The sequence below is a fragment of the Sparus aurata genome, chromosome 2, assembly GCF_900880675.1.
Source record: "Sparus aurata chromosome 2, fSpaAur1.1, whole genome shotgun sequence".
NCBI classification, from domain to species: Eukaryota; Metazoa; Chordata; class Actinopteri; order Spariformes; family Sparidae; genus Sparus; species Sparus aurata.
This window is the reverse complement of record NC_044188.1, coordinates 3,851,184-3,864,232: the sequence shown is the minus strand read 5'-3', so window position 1 is coordinate 3,864,232 and position 13,049 is coordinate 3,851,184. Positions and strand designations below refer to the sequence as shown.

Below are 13,049 nucleotides of genomic sequence, written 5' to 3'. Positions count from 1 at the left end.
CTGTCACCTATCATCAGTCGTCGTAATGGCTCTGCACTTTCTTTCACTAAAATTCTCCCTCATGAGGCATGTGTTGAGGATTCAGGAACAATGTCAGGGCCATTTGACACTGACCTTTGTTAAAGACTTTATTTTACAAGTGATTCAAATAGGGCTGTTGGTCTCACTGCTGAATCAATCAGAGCTTTTGTGGGAGTGACTGAAGTCAGTCACACAGTTAAAGTTCAGCACTTCGAACTACAAAGGTATACAGATATAGGTAACTAATAAGTAAGCTAACTGCGCTAGCTTGCTTGAAAATGATAGCCAGGCAGCCTCTTAACCTCTGTGTCTGGAACCACTTCTTCATTCAATTATTCACTATTCACCCAAAACACTGTTACAGACTATAGTCACTATAACTCTGTAGTTAGAGGTAAAGGTTGAAGTTTTGGATCCTGAACAATTATCATTTTCTGTGTTAAAACACACGATTGTGTGAATTGTAAGCAGAAAGGAGCGACCTTGGCCAACATGTTTTTCCTCCCCAATGTGGAAATTCATAAGGGCACCATATTAGAGCTGAGAAAAGAACAATTAGTTGATTAATCGAGGAATCAGATGAAAGACAAACAGTGCTAAACATTTTGATAATTAATTGCTGCAGACAGTTTTCACTGAAAAAACTGAAACATTTGTTGGTTCCAGCTTGTTAAAGGATTTGCTGCCTGTCTTTGTCACTTGTGACAGTAAATGAAGAGTTTAGGGTTTTTTGGGATTCTTGGTTTGATTCATTGTGAAGATGTGACTTTGATCTGAAGGAAATTGTGATGAGCATCTTTCAGCATTTTTTTTATATTTTATAGACTGAACAAATAATCGATTAATTAATCAAGTAATCAGCAGATTTACAATCTTCAATAATTAAAATAACCATTGGTTGCAGCCCACAATATTTCGTGCTTAAATTTCAATACAAATTTGAGAAAGATTTGTAGACAGTGAGTGTAATGTACTATACATTAAGTTGGAGGAGATTTCAGACACAGCCTCATTTTTTTCTCTGTTTGCTTAACAACACACTGGTAGATAGTGTCTTCATTAAGGGATGGATAAATACAGCAATAAAGCAGTGCATTGATTTAATTTATACCTGGTCTGTGCAAACACTGAACTGCTGCCTTGCTGTGTTCTTTTTCAGATCCAGGTGATCAAAATAGAGACGGAAGACAACCGAGAAACACGCTCTGCCAAGGATGCCCTGCTGCTCTGGTGCCAGATGAAGACCGCAGGGTGAGCAATGAATAAAGAATACATGAAACTTTCAACCACAACAGTGAATTTCATGATAATTTCTGTACCAAGAAGGTATACGTGTGAGTGCTTTGGTTTACATTTAAAGCTACAAAAGGTTTCTCCATGCTCCAGGTACTCTGAGGTCAACATTCAGAATTTTACCACCTGCTGGAGAGACGGCCTCGCCTTCAATGCCCTTATACACAGACACAGGTAGGTAGTATTTTCTGAACAATTCTCCAAAGCATATTACCATGTTAAGATTGCACAATTGTACATGATGTCAGCCGCAGATCGAAAGAAAGTTTTTAATTACATCAGAAATCTTTTTGTAGTTTTCCTGGATTCAAAGTCATATTATTTTGATGTGATAACATGACTAAAAACAATTGCAACAATAAAAACATCATCATGTGCCCTCCAGACCTGACTTGATAGAGTTCCACAAGCTGACACGATCCAATGCAACTCACAACCTCCAGCAAGCCTTCAACATCGCTGAGCAGCACCTGGGTCTCACCAAACTCCTCGACCCTGAAGGTGAGAATGGTTTTGGATTAATGTCTGTCAAACCACATTACAGACAGAAATATCCTAATAAATTTGACCTGTTTTTCTTCACCTAAAGTCAAGCAGATGTTAACTTCTCTGATTTCTATCACTGCCACCTCTCTCTGATACAGATGTAAACACAGAAAACCCAGATGAAAAGTCCATCATCACTTATGTGGTCTCTTACTACCACTATTTCTCGAAGATGAAGGCTCTTATTGTGGAGGGCAAGAGGGTTGGCAAGGTAACAGTTACACATGTGCAGACTGTTTATAACAGTTGAAGGAACAGGAGTGTTAGGAAGTTAAAAGATAAGTCACAATTAACCAAATATGGCGCTTAAGATAAAATTAAAATAATGTATCCTTCATTTCCTGTTTCTGCTCAATTCCTCCTCTCTGAATCTGCTCCGAACCTTCTTCCATCTGTCTGACTCAGGTACTGGACAACTGTATTGAGGCAGAAAACATCATCAACCGCTATGAGGGTCTGGCGTCTGACCTGTTGGACTGGATAGAAAAGACAATCGCGGTCATCAGTAACCAGAAGTTCGCCAACTCATTGACGGGCGTTCAGCAGCAGCTGCAGGCCTTCACAACCTACTGCACTATAGAGAAGCCCATCAAGTGCGTTTTTTGAGATTTCAAATGGCATTTTGATTTTTTAGCGCTATTTTGGTGTAATTTATGACCTAGCACATACACACATAATAAGTATGCCTACTCATAAAATGTATGTAACATGTTATAACATCTAAACATTGCCAGTTGTTTGAGTGCCTACTGCTCAGGTTTATATAGAAGTCCCACCTTGATCTTTGAAAGCAAGAATCCTGATTTGTGTTCCTCAAGCTAGAATCGACTGTCCATTTTTATTATTTGTCAAACTAAGTCTCATCCTAAGTGAAAGGTGTGCAAGTTGATAATATCTTGCTGTTTGTATATGCAAACATGCATGAAGCATGCTGGAACACAGAGCCACAAAGCCTTGAGCCTTTTGTCCAGCATCATCAGGATCAGCATTAGCATCAGCCCAGCGCTACACTCACAGCCCCACAGGCACTGCAAGTACACTGACAGCTACTTTGAATTCTCAGGTTTCAGCCTCTCTAATATGAGGATGTGCAGTTTTTTTGTTGTCATAAATGTATATATTAAGTATATCTTCAGGTTTTGGACTGTTGAAAGACATCCCCTTGGACGTCTGTTATGCAGAGAAAGCAACTGAAGTTAATCAGCTAGCCTCAGGTCATCCTGCCTCCAAATAAAACTTTGGAGGCAGGATGAGGTCCTGAAAAGCTGTTCCTGTGCTAGAAGTGTAAATTACACCAAGACTCCCCTGGTGCTCTGAGCTACCAGCCCGGGCAGAGTCAGCATAGTATGACTAACTGCATGGTTAACTAAGCTAACCAGCTAACAGCAGCTGTAGATGGCAGCAGTCAGCAGTTACTCTAGTGATAGGCTGCTATATTTTTTGGAGTCTAAATTCGATAGATTGCTTATTCTTACTTATCTACTCTACTCTTTAGTAAGAAATCATTCCAGCCATAGATGACATGCTTCTCAGTGTAATTATATTTTCCCAAGAAAATGGACACTAAAGCTAATGTGCACCTTTGTATTTTCACGAATTCAGGTCCTGAAAGCCTTTTAAACCTTTAACTCTATTGATTGGTTCTGCACTTTTAGAAAATGGCTACATTTTGGTTTGAAGTAGTAAAGAAATAACCAGCTGTTCATACAGTATATTCCCCTAAATTGATGGATGGCCATGACACTGGACAGCAGGGAAGTAGTGTGAGAAGGGAAATTGCCCTTTACCAGGAGTCCTCAGACCTCCTGTCAGCGAACATTCATGCTGCGAGTGTCCTTCAGCAAGACACTGAAACCCTGACCAACTTCTGGCTGCATCTTGACCCCAATCTTTTTAGCTTATCTTTGAACAAAGTTGAAAGTACTTTGAGTGTGTCCTACACTGGAGGGTACAGTTGAAAGAGAAGAGGCTGTTCTTGGGAACAGGATCCCTTAGTAAAGTTTTCTGTTTCGTGCTCAGGTTTCAGGAGAAGGGGAATCTCGAGGTCCTTCTCTTCACCATCCAAAGCAAACTCAGAGCCAACAACCAGAAACCCTACGTGCCTCATGATGGGAAACTCATCTCAGACATCAACAAGGTCACACATCCTTTAACTGCATTGTTTTTATTATTTGATAATGTATTTCACTTTTAACTTAACGGTTAAGTGCCAACTTTTAGTTATTGATGAAATTTGAGTGATTGATAAATTAAATGTCACCATCAACCTTTAAGAAAACCTGTCGTCAAGCATTGTTTTCAAAGTTCACTCCTTTCTATTTGAGCAGTTTTATTATCCATTACTTATATCTTTCTATTACATAACCAATATTAAACAGTGTTTTGTCATTTTCTGTCCAGGCCTGGGAGAAGCTGGAGAAGGCGGAACATGAGCGGGGTGTGGCTCTGCGCAAGGAGCTGATTCGTCAGGAGAAGCTGGAGCTGCTGGCTCAGCGTTTTGACCACAAAACCACCATGAGACAAGCGTGGCTCAATGAGAACCAGAGACTTGTATCGCAGGTAGGGATCTCCGTGGGATACACTATGCTTAAACTCATGTAATATAAATGTGCTTATAAGTGTGCCAGGCTAGTTTGTTCCAGTTTATATTGTTTTCCTTTTTGCATGGATGTGATGGTTAATAGTGCTGATAACTACTGACATCATGATAAATAGGTGAATTTTTAAAAATGTAAAAGTAAAACAATGAATTTATATTTTTCCTGAACAAGGAGTGCAGTTTAAGGTTCTTCGGTTGTCAGTGGTTAATCTTCCTTCAATTAGTGCTCTTTCACTCCCTCTTTGTTTCCCCCACACACTGATACCCTTTTCTGTTCTATGTTTTTCATCTTCACCCACCCACAGGACAATTTTGGCTATGACCTACCAGCAGTCGAAGCAGCAATGAAGAAACATGAGGCCATTGAGGCGGACATTGCGTCATATGAAGAGCGAATCGGTGTGGTGGTAGAGCTCTCCGCAGAGATGGAGGCAGAAGGATACTATGACATCCGGCGCATCTTGGCACGGAAGGAGAACATCTTAGGTCAGTGGAGTCTGCTGAAGGAGCTGGTGGCTGGGAGGAGGACCCGGCTGGAGAAGAATCTGGCCCTGCAAAAGACTTTTCAGGACATGGTCTACATGATCGACTGGATGGAGGACACACAGGTACTGGAGAGAGAGAATTAGGGAGTAGAAGAAAAAAGTAGAAGTTGAACTTTGAAAAAGGAAGACACCCTGATGTATGATGACATCACCCTGTCTACCCCCTCCTTTCATCTCCTGCTCTCTCTCAGGTCCAGCTCTTGTCAAAGGACTTTGGGAAACATCTTCTGGAGGTGGATGACCTGCTGCAGAAACATAGCCTGCAGGAAGCTGACATTACAGTGCAGGCTGAGAGGGTCGAGACACTCAACACTGCTGCACTCAAATTCACTACAATAGAAGGTATATACACACTCACATGTCCTTACTTGATTCTGTTGGTCTAGTGTTTATTATGTTGTATTTATATAGTGTCCAGAGTAATATTGGTACATATTGGTAAATTATGAGAGTCATTTGGATTGTAAAGAAGATGCAGCATTTTTTTCTGAACATTCGTTTGTTGCTGTCATTATCACAGACTAAATGAACCAACGTGTAAGGAATGGTCCAGTATTGTTTTCATTTAGTCAAGTGAAGATGTATTTGACCTTGACACAAGTGGAAAAATAGATGTTTGGAACTTGATATTAGTAAGGTGATCTGCTCTGTACACTCTGCGTGTCTTTTGTATTTGTTTTTCTATGGTATACTACTAAAATAAACGGGGAACTGTATCTATCTATTTTTTCATGGTCATTAATCTCATTCTGTTGTCTTTCAGGTTACCAACCGTGTGACCCACAGGTGATCTGTAACCGTGTGAACCATGTCTCTTCCTGTCTGGAGGAGCTGAAACAACTGGCAGCTAAAAGACGCGCTGAGCTTGAGGAGTCCAGACAACTGTGGGCTTTCTTTCAGGTAGGATGGGTTGATGGGATGTGACAATATCGGGATTATGTGGTCAGAATTATGTTATGTTGTGTTATTATCCACCAAGTGCTCATCTGATACTTCAAAATGCTGCGTAAACCAGCTCCCACCACACCTTTTTGATGTCATAATTGGGGGAGAACTCTCCTTCAATTTCTGTTATTTTCAAAAACCTCCAATCTGACATTCACAACCACTTCACACAGTGATTGGCCTGTTTTGTGGAGGTATAAATTAAGGAGAATACAAATTTGACCATGAGAAACAAGCATCATGAGAAACAAGCAGCTTTCAAGATATAAAAAACAAAGATTCTTAGATTTTTGTTAATTCAGGACCTCAGTGTGTCTCACAAACACCACTGGCCCATATTTTGAATATACATTAATGAATAATTTATACTTAATAATACATATATACATAACCAACCTCTATATCTAGCCAAGGCTTAACAACAACTGTACCAGGTTGTAAGCAGACTTTAAGGTTTCCACATTTTATTACAGCTGAGTAAGAGAGCTAATTAGAGGAGAGCTGTAGCAGAAATGCCTGCTGCAAAGGTAATAAATCACAGAGCAAAATGTTGTAATAATAGTAGCACTTTGTTCTTTGCTCCTTTCCATGAGAACAAAATGTTTAGCAGTCCTGGTTCCTCCACATCTGAGCAGATTATTTTGTGTTTTACAGCATATCTGTACTACAGTATTAATTAATAAAACAGCTGTCTCTCTTAAACCAATGACCTGATAAGTTATTCATATACAAAAAGAAATGCAGAGTCAAATCAAAGTCAAATTATCCTTTGGAAGAATGACGAGTACAGAATTTGCACATCATTTTTTTCGTTTCTTGACCTTTGTCTGTCCCCCGACTCAAGCTGTCACAGTGAGAACAGTGAGGTGATGAACCAGTTGTTAATGTTAGTGAATAAGCTTGTAAAATGAACCATGAAAGTAATGAGTTTATAATGAGAATAGCGGATTACTTTGTCCAATGAGTCCTTGCTTCATATTGTGGAATCATTAATAACCTCACAATACTGATTAATTTGACTAATTCCCCTTCCGTCTTTTGGGAGGCTCTCAGAAACAAACTGCGATCAGTGTTAGATGAACTGAAGGGATTACAGACGAGGGCTGTTCTACATTTCTGAACTTTTTCCTTTACACATTTTTTTCTCATCTCTTTTTCCTCCAACGGATGTATCTTATTTTTTACAAATTATCAACAGCTTCACCTCTTTAAATCTCATTTGCCTGTTTGTTCTTCTGTTAGGAGCTGGAGGAGTCGGAGGGCTGGATCAGGGAGAAGAGCTCCATCTTGGGAGCTCAGGGTTATGGGAAGGATCTGAGCAGTGTGCTGAAATTACTACAAAAACACAAGACTCTGGCTGGAGAACTGCTGGCTCACCGGTCACTGCTGCAGGTGTGTGTGCATGTCTGTGTTTTTATCTGTGTGTGTGAGAATCAGCACCTGGGACACCCACAGTGCTTCAAGTTTCTGTTCTGAACTTTATGTACCTATGAATTTATGCAATAGCATTTATAAATTATTTTTTCAGCTCGATGACAAAAAACTTCAACTTGAGTCATTTTGAATGCAACACAGTGTTCTGTAGGAAATTGTACCATTCAGCCTGTTTTCAGTATTTTTCATTTGTAGAATTCTGTTTTACAATTTAAAGTAACAGTGTTATACCTCCATGCTGCCCTGCTCCTCCAGAACACCATGAAGAGAGGAAAGCAGATCCTGAGTGAGAAGAGCTTTGGCACGGCGGGTATCCAGGAGCACATCATGGAGGTGAAGGGGGAGTGGAAGAGGCTGGAGGACCAGGCCGCGCAGCGTCTCGGCCACCTGCAGGAGGCGCTAAACTTTTTTCAGTTCTCCACTGAGACCGACGACTTGGTGGCATGGCTGCAGGACGCCTACCGCCTGGTATCCAGCGAAGACTTCGGACATGATGAGTACTCCACCCAGTCCTTGCTGAAAAAACACAGAGGGGTCAGCGAGGCCATCGACAAACATCGTCTGCATGTAGTGGCACTGCGCAAACACATGGTGGCGCTGCCTTTGCAGTACCGTGAACAGGAGGTGGGTAGTGGGAGCAGAGACAGGATGTTTAACTTTTTTTTTATTTTCTGTGTCCTTGCTTTTCATCTTTGCTCTCCTCCTGTCTGTCTGTGTCCTCTCATGTCTTCTGCCCTCCCTTCTCTGCAGGAGGTACAGATGCGCATGGGAGAGGTAGAGCAGCTTTATACCGAGGTGATCGAGGTGGCTGTGCTCAGACAGCAGTGGCTTCATGATGCTCTCGCCGTCTACCGCATGTTCAGTGAGGTCAATGCCTGTGAACTGTGGATTGATGAGAAGGAACAGTGGCTGGACAAGATGGAGATCCCTGAGAGGCTGGAGGACGTGGAGGTGGTGGCTCACAGGTGAGGAAAAGGGAGAGGAGAGGAAGGGGACCGAGGTATAATGGCCAATTCTAAAAATCTCATAATAAACTGACTATCATCACATCCTACAATGCCCTTTCTTGTAGGTTTGAGAGCCTTGACCAGGAAATGAACAGCCTGATGGGAAGGATTTTGGACGTTAACCAGATAGTTCAGCAGCTCCTGGATGGAGGTCATCCTTCTTCTACAGAAGTCAGAGGCTGTCAGGACCACCTCAACTCCAGGTATTGAAGCAAAACTGACCTCAAATTGCTAAAACCAGATACAACCACTGTTCCTTATACCAGAATGTGAATACCACTACTGCTATTAATACTCCTGCAAGAGTCCTAGAATCCTATAATTAGAGTTTGTTTGTGTAGCACCTTCCAAAAACAGATGCCGTTCAAAGTGTCTCATCTGAGGAACAGAAATACATTAGAACTCCATTTAAAACACAATGCAGAGGGAGAATCTAATGAATTAGACTAAAATAAAGGTAATTTACATGTTGGAGATCCTTGATAACTGAATGGTTACAGCACATGGTCAAAATTGTTGCTGGTTCGATTTTAGCCAGAGAGTTTTGTTGCATGTTTTCCCCCTCTCTCTCTCTCCTACTCTCCCGGTCGTCCTGCCTTGACACACGTTTCAGTGCAATGACTGCAGTAGTTTCCCGATCATAATTAAAAATCTAATCTGTTGATCATCATTTCAATTACTTGGCCACATTTCAGGGAGTCCCATCGAAATCTCATTATGTTGTTGTCTTTCACAGCAGTACAGTGAATATAAAGTTATTATTGACTTATAGCTACACCTATTTATAATAACAATGTCATCAAAACACTGGATTGTAATACTAACCTACATCTACTTACCCCGTACAGACAGCAATATGATATGCTTCAACACACTAATGCTAAATCACTAAGTACTGTTCTTCATGTCAGTGACAGGCTAGTAACAAGTGATTATTGCTGTCAAAGTGTTGGTGAGCAAAGCACTGAAACACAACAAAGAGTAGTGCTTAAGGACAAGTTTCAGCAATAAATTTTTTCAAATATATTTTCAGAAATTCACTTAATAATGTTCCTATGCTTTACTCTATGGGTAGAGCAGCCTGTGAGCAGACAGCCCCCTGCCTGTTAAATAGTGCATTGGCTTTCTGGAGCGCTGTCCTATTTACTCCCAGGAGGGGGGAGGAGCAGGTGGGAGGAGAGGGAGGCGGACTGACATGCAGAAGAGAAGAGAGATGGCGAGGAAGAGAAATTTCGTGGGCTCATTGTTCAAAGGAATTCATACTCAAACAATGTTTTGTAATTGTCTTTTGACAAGCGCCTTGTGTCCTGTCAGTCGTTGTCTTCATAACAGGATGAACTCCTACCTGCTCTTATCTTTACAGAATTAAATAAAAGCAGAAATGGCCGACATGGCCGACATGTGTATTTATACTAACATGCAGCCAGGTTGACCCTGTGATGGGATTGTTTTTTTTTATCATGCCATGTTCACCGACCACTGTTCTGTCTGGCAGCAGAGTCCATGATGGTTGGGTGTCCGTGAGTCTTGTGACCTTGGCACACGGTGTCGGTCTCAGGGTGGCCATCTGTGCTGGCTGCCTCAGCTAAGAGGAGTCCAGCCGAGAGCAAAAAAATGAGATCAAACATAACATATAAACACTTATTCTGTGTCAGTTTTAAGACCATAACTGCATGATATCTTTGCTGCTATTCTCAGATATTGACTGTGCTTACAGTATCAGGGTTATTGGGTGTGAATCCCCTTTAACTTTGTTCATTAGATACACTGAAAGACATTTAATCCTCAGCTGAACAAAATACATTAATGTAGTGTAAATGGACATCAAGCTATTTTGAATAATATTTTAATATTTTATTTGGTTAAGACAACATATACAACATTAGTACACAGATGTTCAATTTTACATGTCTACCCAGATTTTGTGCAAAAATTCAATATCTTATCATCAAAAGACTGTGAAATATTACCCACGTTGCTCCTGAAATCAGACCAGCATGTATCAAAGAGATGTGGTTTTCTTTTGCAATTAAACATACTTTTTATGATGCCATGTGCAGACAAATCTTTTTAAGCCTTATGGAGACAGGGGGAGGATCAGCACTCTTGTTACTATTTCTTAAATAAAGCTATTAAGCACTTAAACCAAGACTATAATCAACATTTAATAACATTTTAGATAAAGGAAATGAGAGAACCATTCAGGTTTGAACCATGACTGTAAAAGTGGCAATAGTTTTACTGAGGTGAAAGGCGTCTTACTAAAGTATTTTTACTCAAAGTCAGGATTTATGTTGGCATATATTCATGTTTCTTTAGTGAGTACATACACTTATTATGTTTCATTTCTATTTTTGTGAAGCAGTGACCCCAGCCACACACACACATCCCTCAACAATCACCATGACCACATTTCACCTACTTTCACCGACTTTAGCAGCTCTGAGGTCAGTCAGCGTCACCGTGCTGTTTTCCTGCCTGCCTGCTGAGCGCTCTGTCTGCCTCTTAGCGACTCTGCCATTACCTCATTATAGTCACAAGGATCTCTGTATGTGTGTGAGAGTGCGTGTTTCTTGGCTGAATGGGTGTGTATTGAGACCTGCTGGTCTGGAGCAGAATCAGGAGGACATATTGTATGACGATATGGTACGCAGACGAGACCTGGACTGAAACCACAGCAGAGAAACAGAAACAGTTCATATCAGGTCATATCAGGTCATCATAATAATGAGTTCAACATGTCCTGTAATGATAATGCAGCTCAGGTCTTCTCAAGATTAATATTGATGTGAACCACTCATGTTACAGACATTTAGCTGTTACAGTTCAGTTAAATGAATGGACAGGAACAAAAGTATTTCCCCAAATAGAGCTTTAATGTTTAAAACCAGCTTTAACATTAAAAGATGTATAGCTTTGTGGTTTAAATCCCCTCAGCTGTGATATGTTTCACTTGATACATACTTTGTCTTAGATAACATCTGCTGCTTGACACCTGGAACAATGGATGACTAGGATTCAAGAATGGCAGTCTCCCAGTTTTCACTTTTCCACATGTTCTCAGACCATTAAGGAAGAAAAATGAATGTTGCTTGTGTTTATGTAACAGTTTCAGATAAATAAGGACTATCTTTACTATTACACATTTCACCTTCACTCTGCTATACTGTCCTCTCATACACTTTCATTATGACCATCTTGTCTTTCACATGGTACCAGGTGGAACAGCATCGTGGAGCTAGTGGAGCAGAAGAAAGATCAGCTGGACTCAATGTTACGCCTGCAGAACTACCTGCTGGAGTGTGCTGAGATCAAGTCCCAGATCCAGGACAAGAGGAAAGCCATCGACGCCACTCAGTACATGGGCAGCGACCTGGGAGGAGTCCTGGCTCTGCAGAGACGCCTCTCCACAATGGAGGGAGCCCTATCCGTCCTGGAGCCAAAACTACTACATCTACAGGTAAGGAATTATTGGTGTTACATTGACCTTACAAATGTAATATGAAAAAAAAAATGTGTTAAGATGATGTGCAGGTCAATAAACAAACAAAAAAAGTTTAGCTTTCTAAGTCTTGTTAATGTGAACTTATTGTTTTTCTTAACCATTTTTCTATTTACAGTATCTATAAATGTTTTTTTTCATATTGAATAAACTTGGTGCTTCAGGAAATTTAGAATCCATAAGTAACAGTATTAGATAGTAGCCTAGTTGGCTGTAAGTGTACGGAACTACAAAAAAAATACAATTATGTGGAGGTAAAGATGTTTTAATAATGCCATCTGTGTCTATGTAGGAAGAGGCGGAGCATCTGGCCACTGTCCACCAAGGTCGGACCATGGAGGTTCTTGTGCCGTTTGATGGCATCAGTTTGGAGTGGGAAGAGCTGAAACGCACCCTGCAGGGCTGTGAGGACTCGCTAATGGTAGCAAGCAGGCTGCAGAGCTTTATACAGGTATACAGGGATAATCCATACATCAGGAGGATGTCTATCACTCTGATTGTTCACTGATAATAACTGATGATCAATAGAAACTGAGAAGACCAACAGATAGTAGTCTGTTAACAAACCAGCACACTCTTTCACATAAGTTCATGAAAAGTAGAAAAAAGAATTCTGTAGTTGAAGGAACAATTTGAGTATTTTAACATAAAAACAGAAAGATTAATATGAAATGTCTCTTCTTTGTGAAAAGCAAAGAAGGGTTCAACCTCCAGAAGAGCAAGGGGACGTCAAAATTTAAATTTTATCAGCCAGCAAACCATAATGTGTGTGAGGCTATGTTTCTACTTTTCACAAAAGGACACAATCCTGGTGGAGAAATTTGTTGTTTTAAGAATTACATTTTATTTACTAAATGTATCAGCTGCAAGACAAGTTAATGTAATCCAATTTCAAGTATTTCAACTGCTGTCTGCTTGAACTTCTGTAGTAACAGACCAACAATAAGTGCGTCATTCTGCTCTCCCTGTCCTGTCAGGACCTGGACTCGTTCCTCACCTGGTTGGTCCAGACTCAGACTGCGGCCGCCTCAGACCAGCTGCCCAACGACCTAGAGGAGGCCGAGAAACTCATCAACAAACATGCTGCCCTAAAGGAGGAGATTGGACGGTGGGTTACTCATAGCCAAGAAAAGGCTTCTCTTGTTCATACATCAAGA

General features: G+C 40.7%; 1 protein-coding gene across 1 annotated transcript in view; it reads left to right on the top strand.

Annotated features, from left to right (window-relative positions):
- sptbn4b (spectrin, beta, non-erythrocytic 4b) overlaps nt 1–13,049 on the top strand; it is a 79,556-nt gene that overhangs the window by 18,992 nt on the left and 47,515 nt on the right. Inside the window, 17 exon segments of the mRNA XM_030439898.1 lie at nt 1,181–1,272; nt 1,408–1,488; nt 1,700–1,815; nt 1,959–2,071; nt 2,266–2,453; nt 3,880–3,997; nt 4,261–4,419; nt 4,765–5,067; nt 5,196–5,346; nt 5,768–5,904; nt 7,192–7,341; nt 7,639–8,007; nt 8,134–8,348; nt 8,456–8,593; nt 11,610–11,850; nt 12,185–12,343; nt 12,870–13,000. Of these exon segments, the coding sequence (XP_030295758.1) occupies nt 1,181–1,272; nt 1,408–1,488; nt 1,700–1,815; nt 1,959–2,071; nt 2,266–2,453; nt 3,880–3,997; nt 4,261–4,419; nt 4,765–5,067; nt 5,196–5,346; nt 5,768–5,904; nt 7,192–7,341; nt 7,639–8,007; nt 8,134–8,348; nt 8,456–8,593; nt 11,610–11,850; nt 12,185–12,343; nt 12,870–13,000 (2,861 nt within the window).